Source organism: Eucalyptus grandis, chromosome 1 (genome assembly GCF_016545825.1).
Source record: "Eucalyptus grandis isolate ANBG69807.140 chromosome 1, ASM1654582v1, whole genome shotgun sequence".
NCBI classification, from domain to species: domain Eukaryota; kingdom Viridiplantae; phylum Streptophyta; class Magnoliopsida; order Myrtales; family Myrtaceae; genus Eucalyptus; species Eucalyptus grandis.
This window is the reverse complement of record NC_052612.1, coordinates 36740598-36755891: the sequence shown is the minus strand read 5'-3', so window position 1 is coordinate 36755891 and position 15294 is coordinate 36740598. Positions and strand designations below refer to the sequence as shown.

The 15294-nt window shown below is 43.2% G+C and overlaps 3 protein-coding genes across 4 annotated transcripts; 2 read left to right on the top strand and 1 right to left on the bottom strand.

Moving 5' to 3' along the window:
• Positions 1-666: 666 nt before the first annotated feature.
• LOC104440602 (expansin-B3) lies at positions 667-3648 on the top strand. The gene is made up of 4 exons (XM_010053515.3): positions 667-1025; positions 1613-1919; positions 2345-2474; positions 2902-3648. Exons 1-4 carry the CDS (start codon positions 821-823, stop codon positions 3094-3096), a joined length of 837 nt encoding a protein of 278 aa, XP_010051817.2. The 5' UTR covers positions 667-820; the 3' UTR covers positions 3097-3648.
• A 3211-nt stretch (positions 3649-6859) lies between these two features.
• On the top strand, positions 6860-9455 carry LOC104440593 (lanC-like protein GCL2). The gene is made up of 6 exons (XM_010053502.3): positions 6860-7174; positions 7278-7456; positions 7999-8110; positions 8190-8306; positions 8396-8716; positions 8830-9455. The coding sequence occupies exons 1-6, from the start codon at positions 6980-6982 to the stop codon at positions 9166-9168; spliced, it is 1263 nt and encodes a 420-aa protein (XP_010051804.2). The 5' UTR covers positions 6860-6979; the 3' UTR covers positions 9169-9455.
• A 1662-nt stretch (positions 9456-11117) lies between these two features.
• On the bottom strand, positions 11118-13603 carry LOC104456783 (bifunctional epoxide hydrolase 2). Of its 2 annotated transcripts, none has more exons than XM_039308442.1 (5): positions 13472-13603; positions 13117-13331; positions 12046-12216; positions 11722-11957; positions 11118-11580 (listed from the first exon to the last, which is right to left on the bottom strand). In XM_039308442.1, exons 1-5 carry the CDS (start codon positions 13539-13541, stop codon positions 11331-11333), a joined length of 942 nt encoding a protein of 313 aa, XP_039164376.1. In that variant the 5' UTR covers positions 13542-13603; the 3' UTR covers positions 11118-11330. The 2 variants fall into 2 exon arrangements, with proteins under 2 accessions (XP_039164376.1, XP_039164378.1); XM_039308444.1 differs by having other exon boundaries at positions 13459-13587.
• Positions 13604-15294: the final 1691 nt, after the last annotated feature.

The following is a 15294-nucleotide window of genomic DNA, read 5'->3' as shown; positions in this document are numbered from 1 at the left end:
TACTCTCTACTACTGCTTTAACCTTGACAAAAACGCAACGCATTCCCGAAAGGGTTCGGCTTTTCTGCACAGATCTCGTTAACCCCAGTGCGAATGCGAGAATACCCATTAAAGGCCTTAATCAATACAAGATTCGGGCGCCATTGAAATGGGTCGAAAACCTAAATAGTCAGCAAAACCAGCCGCACCCTTTTCACATGTAGCAGCTCTATATTCCTCCATGGCCAAGTGCTTCTCTATCTAACAAGAGAGAACACATGGCCGGAGCATTTAGTCAAAAGGGGCAACAACCGAAAATCGATTAATTAATTAAACTTGATTGACTGATCGAATCATTTGGCTCTAATTATAATTCCGACCCGCGCAATGCTAAAGGCCATCTCCTCCACGTGTCGGCCGCGACATATAATAAACGATCACCGGTCGCCCGTGCTGACCGAAATGCCCTCGCCATTCCCCCGGGCACGTACGGGGTCGAGGCGGAATTAACGCCTTAACCGCCGGTGGGGCCCCCTGGGCCTTACCCCACACCCGCGCGGGAGCCGAAGTGGCAAGCACCGTAAATAACCACTCCCCCGTGTCCACTCTCGATCGGAAAAGTAGGCTCGCAGCTTTTTCCGCCCTTTATATATTCTTCAACGTTGCGCTCGGACAGACACAAGCGACTGCAGCGCTACAGAGCAGCCTACAGAGCTACGCGCCCTCGCTGTAAAAAGTGTCGGCGAGCGCCTTTTCGAGGCTTCTCTTCCTCCCTTTGCCCCCCGTCCTTCCTCTCTTAACCGTCCCTCGGTTTCTCCGCCGCGACCTTGTGGCGGGAACAATGCAGCAGCGCCGCCGCGGCTCCCCCTCCTCCTCCTCCTCCTCCTCCGCCGCCGCCCTGCTCCTCGGCCGGCTCTGGCTCCTGCTGGTGCTGGGGGCGGCGACGACGAGTGCGTCCGCGCAGGTGAAGAAGCGAGTGCCCAACGCGCGGTGGAAGCCCGCCACGGCCACCTGGTACGGCAGCCCCGACGGCGACGGCAGCGATGGTAAGTTCGCCCGCTCCGACCCTAGGTGTAAGCTACATTGTTCGGATCTGTTGATAATCGTTGAGAATTCTCAAGGCTTGTTGCGTTGGAACTGTGTTCTGTATGCGAGTCGTCTCTGAATGTCGTCTAGAGCTAACTGGGTAAATGAAAAGGGCTGTGCATTTCGGGGGGATTCATTTATTGTTAGGCTTCACTTCGCACTTTGCATGTAAGCTGAAAATGCGCCATGAAGACTCGGCGAGTCTGCAGAGTCAAAGCTCCCCTCGAGAACATGCTAATGGGGATGTTCTTGTTGGACATTCTATGGGTTGAAAATGAGTGCAATGTAGAGAGAGAAGACGGTAAATAAGAAAACGTAGACATCTCTCTCTGTCTCTCTGTCTCTGTCTCTGTCTCTCTCCTTTTTTTACATGCAACAATATGTAAGACAGCGACGACTGCAACTCCATTCGACAGCGACTGCTAATACGTATAACCCTATCGAAATCTCGGTAGTTTACCGAAGTATGTTTCCCGCGGGGGGTGTAATCATGAAAGTCAAGTGAATGCATCCACTGAAACTCTTTTTGTTGGCTAAAAATTTGCAGGTGGGGCGTGCGGGTACGGGTCGATGGTGGACGTGAGGCCGCTGCGGGCCCGGGTCGGGGCGGTGAGCCCGGTGCTGTTCAAGAACGGCGAGGGCTGCGGGGCGTGCTACAAGGTGAAGTGCCTGGACCGGGGCATCTGCTCCCGGAGGGCCGTCACCATCATCGTCACCGACGAGTGCCCCGGCGGGTACTGCTCCGGAGGGAACACCCACTTCGACCTCAGCGGCGCCGCCTTCGGCCGCATGGCGATCGCCGGCGAGGCCGGCCCGCTCCGCAACCGGGGAGTCCTCCCCGTCCAGTACCGGAGGTAAGGCCAAAGCTGGTTCGCACTTTTTTGACTCTGCGGAGACAGAGTCTCGCGCTGTCTCTGCCTCTGCCTTTTACTTTTCAACGGTCGCGTTGTGGGGATCGAGGGTACTGCGGTCCTCGCGAAATTGAGTAAAAAATGTTGCAGGCTTTTTTAGGACACTTGTTTAAAGAGTTCTTGCAGATAACTCGGGAAGCAATTAAAAGCGACAACGTGAATGCAATGACTTTTTTAACTTTGGCAATCGGACATTGGGTATGCATGTTTTAGTAAAAATGGAGCTTGGGGCTACCCCTAATTCCCTAGTTAGAATCTTGTTTTTGGTCAAACGTCATGTGATGAAGAAGAGACCCCCCCCTCTCTCTCTCTCTCTCTCTTGTGGGTTAACAAGGCGTTGGTTTAATTATGATATATTGGGATTGCAGGACGCCGTGCAAGTATCCAGGCAAGAACATAGCCTTCCACGTGAATGAGGGCTCCACGGACTACTGGCTCTCGCTCTTGGTCGAATTCGAGGATGGAGATGGCGACGTGGGTTCCATGCACATTAGGCCCGTAAGTCTCTCTCTCTCTCTCGCTTCTGCCCTTGCCCGTATTTCGGTTCTTCAGAAATTATAGGGGAAAAACTAAAGAGTGAACTGTGGTGAAAGCACTAAAGTTCAATTTTTTTCCCTCTCGATTCATTCTTTTCTGTGTCCTTATTCAATTTCGCCACCACGACTTTTGGGGTCCCATGGAATTCACAAATGGCGCCTAACTTTAGCTATGCGCGCTCCTGTGGAAAAAGTGCCGCGTCTTCCGCTTTAATTAACTGTAAAAAGGGGGATCTTATAAACGTGCTAAGAAAAGGGTCACACCAGAGAGCACATGATGTACTTTGGAAAGTCCATGTTATTCGAATCTTTTGTTGAAATCTTGTGCACTCGTAATGGTGTGGTGACTGTCTATATCGTCGCTGAAACTGGTGTTTGTGAATGGGCAGGCGAGTTCGAGCGAGTGGATAGAGATGAAGCACTTGTGGGGGGCGAACTGGTGCATCATCGGGGGTCCTCTGCAAGGCCCCTTCTCGGTGAAGCTGACCTCATTGTCGACCAACAGAACGCTCTCGGCCAGAGACGTGATCCCGGGGAACTGGTCTCCCAAAGCCACTTACACTTCTCGCCTCAATTTCTTCTAAAATCCCATTCATCCGCCATAAGCATCCCCTCTACTCGGCATCACATCACAAAGGAGCTTTCGTCGGTGCTTTTTGGAAGAAAAGTAGCCAGTGGGAGCTGCATAATTGATCGGCATCCCATGCTCTTTCTTCTTCTCCTTATGCTTATTTTCGATCTTGATTTGTACTTTTTTTCCTCATGTGGGTTTTCTTTATAGGCAATGTGTGTGGGGGTGCAAGTGTTTGTGTTGGTGTTTGTGTTGTGTAGTTGATGTAGCCCTCTCCAAAGGGAGAGAGAGCGTGCATAGGCTTTGCAATAGAATGTGTGTAGATTGGGTTGGTGCGGGGTTAACGAGATTGTTGTGGGCCATTTGTCTTGTCTTGTCTTGTCTTGATGACTTTGGACCGCTCGAATTGAAATCTTGCTGGTCGATCCATGTGAGGGGAGACAAAGGTCAGGACTTGTGGCCCTGTGGGGACCCTTGTGAGTTTGTTTCTTCCGTTGATGAAGTAGAAGCTGAAATGTAATTGTTCGAGTTACTTGCAGAATCGGAGTGATGTATTTAGTGGCTATCTACCTAAATTGATCGGTTGACGTCATGCCCGAGATCTAGGCCTCAACATAAGGCCAAATCATGTCGTTACAATATGATTAACCCCCCTTATCATAAAGACCACAATAATACATTGGGTAAATGAAACAAATGGTCTATGAGCTTTAGCACTATATGTAATGTGATCTATGAACTTTCGGTTTATTTAATGTGGTCATTGAATTTTAATTTAATATATGACGTTGTTCATGAACATCTAATTTATTCAATGTGGTTATCGGATTTTTTTATAGATATTCAATTTAGTTCATAAACTATATGAAGATATTTAGTGTTGTCCCTGAACTTGTATTAATGGAAGATTAATATTGAACATTTTAATATAATCCAATGACTCAATTGAACATTTACAAAAAATTGGGAGATCCCATTGAACAATTTAAAATATAAAAGTCATATTGTATAAAGTCATTTTAATCATTATCCCTAATAAATTTGATCAATGAAGCCGTTGATGGGATGCATAAAGAATTCAGTGATAGTGAGTTTTCGATTGACAGAGTTCAAGTGGAAAAATATGACGCATGGTGATGACCCGCTCTAGACGTGAAAAGAAGATGAAATCTAATAAGGTAAGAAGGATCTATTGGCCAAGGGATAACTGTAGCTAAGAGATTGAGAGCACTTACAAGTTGTCCTTAAAGTAATGCGCAAGTCAAGAGGCACTTAGAGACTTTGCAATCCCAAAGTAGTACGCAACTTGAGATGTAGTTAGAGATTCTTGTTGATGAAGTTTAGGATGCATAACCAAATCACCCATCGAAATTACTGGAGGAATTGGGCCCAAGGACATCCAATATATACATACCGACAGAAGATTCTTTGCCTCCTTTTAAAAGGTCTTATAGCATCCAAGAACATAGCATCATCAAACCAATTATTGAGTTTGATTATACTGGACATGTAATGATTGATCAAGAAATATGGAATAACTGTGATATGAGAATGTCACATTTTAAGCATTCTAGTCGTTATAGAGTCTAGCAGTTCACCATTTCAACAACCCTTGTTGTAGGGCCTCGTCCTTTTTCTTGCACCAAAAAAAATGTAAACGAAAATATTAATTTCTTTAAGCCCAAAAAAAAGCCAAAAAAAAAAGTGATTAAATGTTGGAAACACTTGTAGGAGCGAGGACTTCTACAGAACATGAACTTTATCCGCAATATTGGTATTTTTTTGTGATTAATGCTCCGGGTGACAATTTCGCCTTGTGGACAAGACCGCAGTGGCCCGGACATTGGAATGGGAATCCGATGAACCTTTTTGCAGGTACTAATTGCTTCTTCTTCTTTTTTTTTGTTTTTTTTTTTGGGGGGGGGGACTGTTTGCCGACACTCGCATTAAGTCCGTGCGACCGCAGCCCTAGTCCGTAGGCCAAGGGAGAGTTTGTTGCATCTGGGAAGGGCTCACCATATGATGATGAACTCAATTCCAATTCTTTTGGGTCCTGTCGATTGAGCCATGCGTGGTTGTTTAAGTCCTAATCTTTACTAGGGAATCACAATCTTTCAAAATCAACTTCAATTGTCCAATCACTTGAACATGAACGAATCAAACTTATTTACCTACGACAGTGGTGGCCGAGAAGGGAAATGATTGGATGAGTAAAAATGCATGGCTTAGATAACAATGGAGTTTGTGGTCTTTTGTTCAGGTCATGTTGAGAGCAAGAGTATGCAAAGGAATTGGAAACTGTCCGAAATCAGATCATAGTGACTTAGAACTAATGTTTCCCATGTTGATTAGTCTGGTTCTCGATTCTAATTTAGTGAGACTGGTGAGTATCAATTTAGTTCTTGATTTTAGATGTGAAATTATTCACTCATCCTTACCAAAAAAAAAAAAAAATTATTCACTCACCCAAAAGAGCCGATATATATATAATTTCATCTCAATTATTTAATTACTTTATAGTTTTTGACCAAATATATATGTTTATATATATTTATAGTCATTGGATATTATTAACTAATTTTGTCTCTTTGGTGTGTAATAGGATTAACCCCTACTTTTTTTTATTCTAATAATTCATTTACTTACTTCATCAATCAAAACAAAATAAACAAACAAAGAGGAAGGAGATGACCGATTAGAGATGTCCATAAATGTTGCGATGTTTTGTCATCATGTACACAATTAGGAGCCAACAACTCGTTTTAAGAGCACATATAGAAATTGGGTGCACAATGATATTAGTTGATGAATACAATTTTTAGGGATTGAGAATCAGTTCCATGGATCCATCAATGAACCATGGTTCCAATTCTCAAGTGGATTAATGGAACTAATGAGCGGGTCACATTTTCAATTTTTTGGAATTGATCATTAGTGGGCAACTCTTGATTCCAAGGTGGGAATCAACCATGCTCGCTCTTAATCGAGAGTGCGGAAGTGCACTTTCAAAATCTCTTGAGAGGTTGGTTGGTTGAGATTTATGAAAACTAATGTGGACACCACTTGACCACTAAATTCAAAAGAGTAGTAAGACTAGCATGCAATGCCATGGGCACCAACAATGTGGAGACACGCATCTTAAGTTAAAAAGGGTTTGTTAATGAACATAGACATCGTAAAGTCATTTGTTAAGCAATCAAGTTAAGAAAATTTTACGATTTTCAATATATCCATGATTTTCGTCATATGTACAATTATGCTTCTAGATAAGTCTACGAGCTTTTCAAAACTTGAACATATAATGGGTGATGCAAAACCATTACTTTTCGACCATACATATTTTATTTGTTTTTATGAAATGGAGGAAGCTTCAATCCGGAGCGAAAGGTGTAAGCGAACGTCAATATGACTAAAGTAGGTGGTAATGAATTAAGGACAGAGGAAATTTCCGTTAATGTTCTTATCATCTTTTTATTTTTGGGCTGATCAACTGGATCTGGAACAAATGTTGGGCCAGAAAAAAAAAGTCCAATAAATATTGAAAAAGACAGGAAATAAAAAAAGAAGAAGAAAAAGAAAGGAGAAGCTTATGAGGTAAGAAATAAGAATGCGCCGAATCACGAGCGAGCGATCTTTTAGTGAGGAATAAATTGGGCCGGTGGGCCTTGTAGCCCACGATCCGATATTCGAGGCCCATGAGACGAGAACCGTCTAAACTCGCCGTGCCACGTGGACGAAGGTCATCGTCCACGTGTAACCATGTTCTCGCCCATTCTCGGGAGAAACGCAAAGTTAAGAATCTTCAGCGCTCGTTGACCGCGTAGTCAAAACCCCTCCACCCGCGAGCCGAGAGGATTCGGTCGGCCGGAGCAGCCGGAGCACGACGGTCGGAGAAAATGGCGGACAGGTTCTTCCCCAACACCATGCCGGTCTTCGTACCGGAGGCGGCGGCGGCGGCGGCGGCGTCCGACGACGAAGACGGAGGAGCGGTCTCTGCTCCCGGAGATTCTTCCCTCGCGAAGCTGCTCGCCAAGCCGTACCCGGTCCTCTCCGAGAGTTTCAAGCGCGCCGCTCTCGACCTCAAGGAAACCGTACGCTCTTCCTCTTCGATTCCCGAGCTCGGAGCGCGGGGGCACGCGCTTTTCTTGGTTTTTGGGCGCGGAAGTTTACCAGTTGTTTGTGGAAATGTCGCAGATAGTGGTGCAGACGTGGGGTGCCACGAGGCAACGCGTGCGCGACTTCACTCTGTATTGCGGTTCTCTGGGAACCGCTTTCCTGCTCTTCAGATCCTATCAGATCACGAGCAACTCCAATGATCTCGCACTCTGCTCGCAGATCATCAGAGCTTGTGACTCTGCTTCTGCTAAATCCAGGTACTCTTTCTCTCTCGCAGTTATTTTTCACGCGAATTTTTCGGGCATGCGCTATGCTAATGCGCGCTGCGCGCTGCGCGCTGTCGACTGATTCTGTGAGGGAAAGAGAACGAGCAGTGCGTGTATGGGCCTGGCTGAGGTGTTAAGTTAATGGGGATATGTTGACCAGGTTTTGTAGTCTTTTCATTACTCAATGCAAGGGTAATTTTGAAAAGTTAAAAAGTGAGACAAGACCCACTTTTGGCTTAAATATATGGATATGAAATTCGTTAGCACTGCTCGGGCACTTGCTGATTAATCAGAACTAAAAGGAGGTTTTGCAATTTTCAGAGCATTGCTTTTCTTGTATCATGTTTCCATATCTGGAAAGCAAAATCTTTTTAGCAAGTATGCTCATGGCTTCACATGTCTGGAAGGATCGTTGACAGGACCCTTGTTGTATTTACCTTTCTTTCCAAGAAAAAAGAATGTATAGTTTGTTGGTGGGTCGACACTTGAGGCTGTGCTGTTTCTTAGCTTTCCCATTTTGTTATCGCTGACAGGGATGTGACGTTTATATGTGGGAGGGCTGGTGTCTGTGCTCTTGGTGCGGTTGTGGCTAAGTATGCGGGCGATACTCACTCCCTCACCCACTATCTAAACCACTTTAAAGAGGTATATTCTTTGATCTATTTTTAATTTTAATCTAATTGTTTCTTAAGGCATGGTTTGTTGACCATTTTCTCAATAGCAGATTAAGTTGTCAAAGAGTATTCCGGATGAGTTGTTATATGGGCGAGCAGGATTTCTATGGGCCTGCTTGTTCTTAAACAAGCACATTGGCGAGGGGACTGCTCCTTCATCAACCATGGTGACATTTTCTTTGAATCTTTGATATCTCATTGCTAATCTCAATGCTTGTGCAAATTGGCGTAATCTGGCTAATAGTATTATATGTAGCGTGCTGTGGCAGATGAAATATTCAAAAATGGGAGAGCGTTGGCTAAGAGAGGAGGAAAGTCCCCACTGATGTTTGAATGGTATGGCGAAAAGTACTGGGGTGCTGCCCATGGATTGGCTGGCATAATGCATGTTTTAATGCATATGGAATTGAAACCAGATGAGATGGAAGATGTCAAGGGCACTCTTAAATACATGATTAGAAATAGATTCCCCAGTGGAAACTATCCATCCAGTGAGGAAGACAGGAACAGGGATGTTCTCGTGCATTGGTGTCATGGGGCCCCTGGGATTGCCCTCACATTAGTAAAAGCTGCTGAGGTAAACATAGCCAAGTAGTCTCTGAGCCTTCAAAAGGGTTTTTTTTCTAAAATGTTCTCTACTCACAAAAAGCTTCCATGCTGATCACTTACTCGGAGTCTGCTGCATGCCAGGTCTTTCGAGATGAAGAATTCTTACGTGCTGCGGTTGATGCTGCGGAGGTAGTGTGGAATAGAGGGATGTTAAAGAGAGTTGGTATATGCCATGGTATAAGTGGGAATGCGTACGCGTTTCTCTCGCTCTACCGTGTCACAGGCAACACAGAGTTCTTGTACAGGGCAAAAGCATTTGCTTGCTTTCTTCTTGATTGGGCTCTCAAGCTTATTTCCACGGGAGAGATGCATGGAGGTGATAACCCCTACTCCCTCTTTGAAGGGATTGGAGGTACGGCTTATCTCTTTCTAGACATGGTAGAACCCTCAGCGGCCAGGTTTCCAGCCTATGAACTTTAAAAAGGGCGAATAAGTGGAAAGAACAGAAGGGTGAGTTGAGGTCGCGCTTGTGGTGGAGTTGATCGAATAAGTGTTGATTACAAGTTTTATTTATATGTGACTAATGTGTGTGCGAGAAAATTTAGCCGCATCATTCTCTGCCCTCCACATCCTCTGAAGCTGCCTTCCGTGTCTTAGATTTCATCTTGATGTACATTGCTTGTTATTATGTTGTAAATAAGGGCATTTCTCATTATATTGCAAAGTGCATACTTTAGTTATAAATATCTGGTGCTTTGTTCTGTTCATCCAAGTTTTTGCTTTGTCTTTATGGCCACTTCTGCAACAGCTTAAAGTGAAAATGCATGCGTTAGCTCTGTAAAACCAATTGAAGAGTGGTTACTTATCCACAAGAATTTTCTGAACCAGGCCTTTAACTTTCCAGTTTATTAAGAGTCGGTTAATTTGGTCGTTGACCCTCAAGGACATCATGCATTAGCAGATAATGTTCCTCTCGGAGGTATGCAGTACATACGCATCTTATATTCTCTAATAACTAGAACTTCACAAATCCCTACTTTTTCAAGTTGCTTGATTTCGAGAAGTTGGGGAGATGGGAATCATACTGTCGGCAGTGTTAAGATGAAAGACCTTGTGGCCAAACAGGGTGTTAAGAATGCTTTTGTTGAGAGCGAAAGGCGTATGTGAGAGGGTTTGTTTCCTATAATGGTCTCGAACTCCTGTAGGACTAGTGGAATCCTACCTACGTCGGGTGCTTGTTTAGTAAGTTGAGAATGGGGAAGTTCACTTGACAGGGGTGTCGCTCATGAACAAAATCGGTTGCAGTCTCTGAAGAATTATACTACAATTGGAATTTGTGGGGGATTATATCTATTACTCTGTGAAGAGGTCAATACATGAAGCACAAAAGAGGAAGCGAATTTGTAAATCGACTGTTGAAAACCCAAATCCTGTCAAGATAGTCGTTTTCTTATGGCAAGTTTGGTAATGACATGATTGCACAAACGACCAGTTTCCTCAAGCATCATGTTGAATCCCGCCCGTTGCCGCTTCACGCATACCATGCACGGTTCTGTCATCGGTGTCTAGTTCCAACCATCCTTGCAACACACGCGACCTTCCTACCTTCGGCAGAATTTCGTGATTTGGGATGCTGAACTTCGAAAGTTTTGAGCTTTAGCAGAAACAAGCTTTGATGGGTGCTGAAGAAGCCATATCTCTTGAGCTGGGACGCTCTGTTTTTATCTTTTTTCCCTTCTTTACTGTGTGATGCGTGTTTCCATTCAAGAACAATTTCTACTCTTTTTTTTTTTTTTTATTTTTATTTTATTTTTATTTTATTTTGGAAAATTATTGATACTATTTTCACACTTGTTATTTTATTTTGGAAGTTCATTTTCTCGGGAATAATTTTGTCCATTGCTTTCTCTCTTTTTCATATGTAAGGAACCCACTTTAATGGACCAGAAGCAAATACGATTGGGATTTGTTATTCGGATTTTCCAAAGAAATCAAGTGGGGGAGATGGCGCTGTTATTCTTTAAGAAGTGCCGTTAGTCGAGCGCTTTCTTTATGCATAATTCTGAAAGTTATGAAAAATCAAGACGTATATCCTAATAATCGCTAATTGATTCTTCCCTTTTCTCCATTACTCTCTCTTTCTCAATCACATCCACCATTCCTCAGTTTTCTCCATTACACTCTCTTTCAACCATCACCTGTTCTGTCTCCTCTTACAAGTGTCCCCCAGCGCAGTTATTAAATATACTTGAGAAGAAATATATTGATTTTAGGCGATACATGTATGCAACAGCTTCCCTATTAGATTGTGTAAAAAAGAACTTCAAGAGAAATTGCTATTAAACTCCTCACTGTCGGTCAATGTACATTCACAGTTTTAATTCTTTCTGCTAGCGAAGTGCAGGATATTTGCCTTTATTAGACTCTAATGGTTAAAAAGTTACTGAATCTTCAATTTCCAAATTCATACATTTTCAAAGCTAATGAAACATGAGAGTTAATACTGGTGATATTCAAATAGAAGGCCTCATCATCCTTAAGCAGACGCTAAGAATTCTTAGTGATTACAGTCACTAAAAAGCGTCGAATGAGTTTATTTACTCTCACAAAGACCATATTCTGCGATAGTCAGGGACTCATAATTAGATGTTTTGCTTGTTTAGAAAGTTGACAACCAGAGCGTTCACTTGCTCCGGAAGTTGCTCGTGGACGAAATGGCTCCCTTCCGGCATGAAGGTGATGTCTAAGTTAGGGACAAAATGCTTCACTTGTCCAGTCCTTATGTAGTCCTCCATGCCTGGAAACTTCAGGACATAGTCTTTCTCTCCCATAATCAGCAGCGCTGGAGCCGTAACTTTTGGATCCGCTATGGCATATTCCCTCCCCATAGACCTAGACCAAAAATGCGCAGAAAGATGACATATAGACCTTGAAAAGCGTCTGCTGTTTTGGTTTTTAGCTAGAACAATTTTAGTATCTAGGATCATATTTCTCTCATTTTATTTCCCGTGAGTCGGTGTCTGCTATGGTTACCTGTATGGAACCTGCAGTGCGAACCGGAACCCGGACTTCTCATACAAGGATGCATAAGCCGCAAGATCTTCCTCGGAGAACCACGGAGGTAGCGGGATGGACTCATCGACCAAGTCCATGATCTCTTGGTCATCGCCAGCGACAGGGAGCTCACTCCTTGAGAAGAGGATGTAGATGTTTCTTATGACTGTCTTGACGTCTAGCCTGCCAAAGTCAGCTTCTGCTCGCCCAGGTTCCTGAAATCAATTGAGGTACTACTAGAGGTGGCGGATAGGTGGTGGAGAGAGAGAGAGAGAGAGAGAGAGAGAGGGTCAAGAATTTTACCTGCCACCTGAGAATGTAAAAGCCTTTGGGAAAGAGATGGGACGGGAAGGCCGAGGGTCCAGGTAGCATGAAGGGGATGCCCAGTGTGATGACTCCACAGACCCTCTCTGGCTTGACCGCTGCTACTAGGTATGCTGGCAGAGCTCCGAAGTCCTTTCCCACCAGGAAGGCCTGGATTAAACACCCCATATCATCAACGAACTTCTCTGTGACTCACATAATCATCCTATGATTTCTTTATTTTTTATCTGTTTCTGTTCTCATGACAGTTGATTTTGCAGTAGCGTCCTCTTCTTTATTGCTAGATCATCATCCTATTCGTGCTCTTTTTACAGTGCTATGCTTGGCTAAGAAATGTCCTCACTAAGGAAAAAAGTAAGCAAGTTGCCATTAGTTTGACAGAAACAAACTGTTTGTTATTCGCAGCGAAGATCTTTATCTATTTCTTAGGTCTCAAGCTCGGTGAAGGAGTACAGGCATCGCATGTGTGAAGTCTAAAATGTTCTCGGTTTTTATGAGCTGGATCCTTCATGAGATTCATCAGTTCTTAAACTAAAACGTACCTACCTCAGGAGACAGGTAGAGAACAGAGAGATGAAGAAAATGTCCAAAAGGAGAATACTAAGCGTATGCACTTTCATTTAATTAATGGTCAAGTGAATATGCATCTAGAAACAAAAGAATGGTTTTTTTTTTTTTTTTTGTTTGACCAAGAAACATCCACATCAAGAAGCACAACCTCTCTAGATTAATGGTTCAGTGACTATTGCATTGTATAATTGATGGTATCATCCGTTTTGTGACAGGCAAAATTAGCAATTGGCCAAAGACAAACTGAGAACATGCATGAAAAGCGGCATTTTTCTGGAACTAATCGAGGAGAGGAAAAGGATGATGAATTAATAAATGAAAGATTCTCAAGACTCAACTCTCAAAAGCAAAAATTTTGCCAAAGTTAATGTCTCAAGTGCATAATTGTCTGATCATCCCTATAATGGTCGCGCGTATCAAGGTCAGTATTCTGAAAGGGGGAAAAATGTATTTGAGTGTGACAGATTAATGTGGTGGTACCTTTGCAATGCCCAGAGCATCAAGGAGGGCGACCACATCTTCAACAAGATCGGCAAAAGAACCCTTCTCAGGGTCAAGAGGCTGATCAGAGAGCCCATAGCCTCTGAAATCGAAGGCGACGGCACGGTACCCTGCATCGGCAACGCCTATCATTTGGTGCCTCCACGTGTACCATATCTCTGGGAACCCATGCAAGAACACCACCACCTTTGGACCTGCGGGGTGCACACAGCAAATTTGTGAACTGGGTGATTTTTCATATGATGAACTCAGCAGCACGTGAGATAATGTCACCGAACAAGTCATGTCTGTGCGTCTCTCTCTCTCTCTCTCTACACTTTCCTGTGTTATGTACCTTCACCAATTTCGGCAACATGAAGCTTCACATCTCTCACTGCTACATGGCTGTGCTTGATTTTCTCCATCTTTCCTGGAACACGCACGCACTCACAAACAGAAGGAGGATGGGGGGGCGGGGGGGAAGGGAAGAGAGAGCGAGAGAGAGAGAGAGAGAGGGAGAGGGAGAGGGAAGTAGGTGAGGAGTTATTAGCTTGACATTATAGATGGCCTTTGTGGTAGTTAAATCATTGATTTCTCCGAAAATGCTGACAAGGCAGATATAACTTCCTCCCAAATAAGACAAGCAATTGTTTCAACGCAAAGTTGTAGATCCTCAAGAGCATCCTTGGCTTAGAATAGTTTGCTAATCCAGTTGTGCGCATTGCTCCAAACGATTCATTAAGTTCACGCTTTGACAGCTTATGTCTTAAAAAGCTGAAAATTTGAAGTGTTTAGTGAGTAGTCCGCTGAAAGGATGTGAATATAATTGACCAGAACTGATATGATAAGACATGATAAGACATTGTCTACCAACAAAAGTATCACAGAATCGAAGCTTAGGGTTAAAGAATGGTCTTTCCAATTGTGCTTTTATTTATTTCCTAATCATCTGGATGGCTAGTAACTGCAGAACAGCAAAATCACCATCAACATTTTTCATTTTTAGATGCAAAAGAAGAAAATAAAAATATCATGCCTTGCCCAATCAATGTTAGAAAAATCTTGCGGGATCTGCTTGACTATTTTCCTTGTCCTACTTGTGGAAGCATTCAAATGATTTCGTGATGGTATATCCCTGCCTAAACAGTTAATTAACTTCTGTACCAGGACAAAAAAAAAAAAAAAAAAAAAACTTCTGTACCAGGACTCCTCGTTGCCTGTGACTCTGACTCAGTAGAGCGAGAGAAATACATAAGCGTTCCCACCAATCCTATGGCATTCACCAACTCTCCTTAACAGCCCTCTGTTCCACACTACCTCCTCAGCATCAGCTGAAGAACGTAAAAATTTGTCACTCGAAACGGCTATTAAACGAATTAAAAAGGTCGCTTTTCAAGAAGCTAACAAAATTATCCTGTTAAAGTTCTGTTGCTCATTTGTCTAATTAACAAAATTACTTTCTAAGAGGTCAGGAAAAAGGCCCTACATTGATATTTTCCATGTTTTAGTGGTTGAAAGTTTCATTCTAGTTAACATGAATCCTCTAGACGACATGGAATGTACTAACAAAATCACTCTTTCAGAAGCTGAAAAAAGTCCTGTGGAGATGGATTTTCGAGTTCATTTCAATTGATGAAGAGTTGAATTATTGTCACATATTCATCCTAGTTAATATGATGCATGTAGTCTGGACATGCAAGATCAACATGCTAGTAAATCTATAATATGCTTTGTCCCTGACATTTTTCATGATTCATGCCTATCTGGTCAGTTGGATATCAGCAACTTATGTTCTGTGTAATGAAAGAACTTATGTTCTGGGTAGTAGTCACCCATGAGTTTGGGTTGTGAAGCAGTGGTGTGAAGATCTACCGGTCTTAAATTAAAGTTAAATCACAAATTTGTCTATTTTCATAATCTCTCTTTCCAACCACAAAGGGATTCTCTGTTTTCTCCATCACTCTTATCATTCCTCAGTTTTCTCCATTACACTCTCCTTTGACCACCAATCCAATACTCTCCCTTCTCTTACAGGTGCCCCAAAGGCATTTACTAAATACACTGAAGATGAAATACGTTAGTTTTAGGTGATGCTTATACGTAACACGAGTGCGCTAGAAGCTGCAGACCTGCCCTGCTAAATTGCGTAATAAGTACTCTGCGAGAAATTGCTATCAA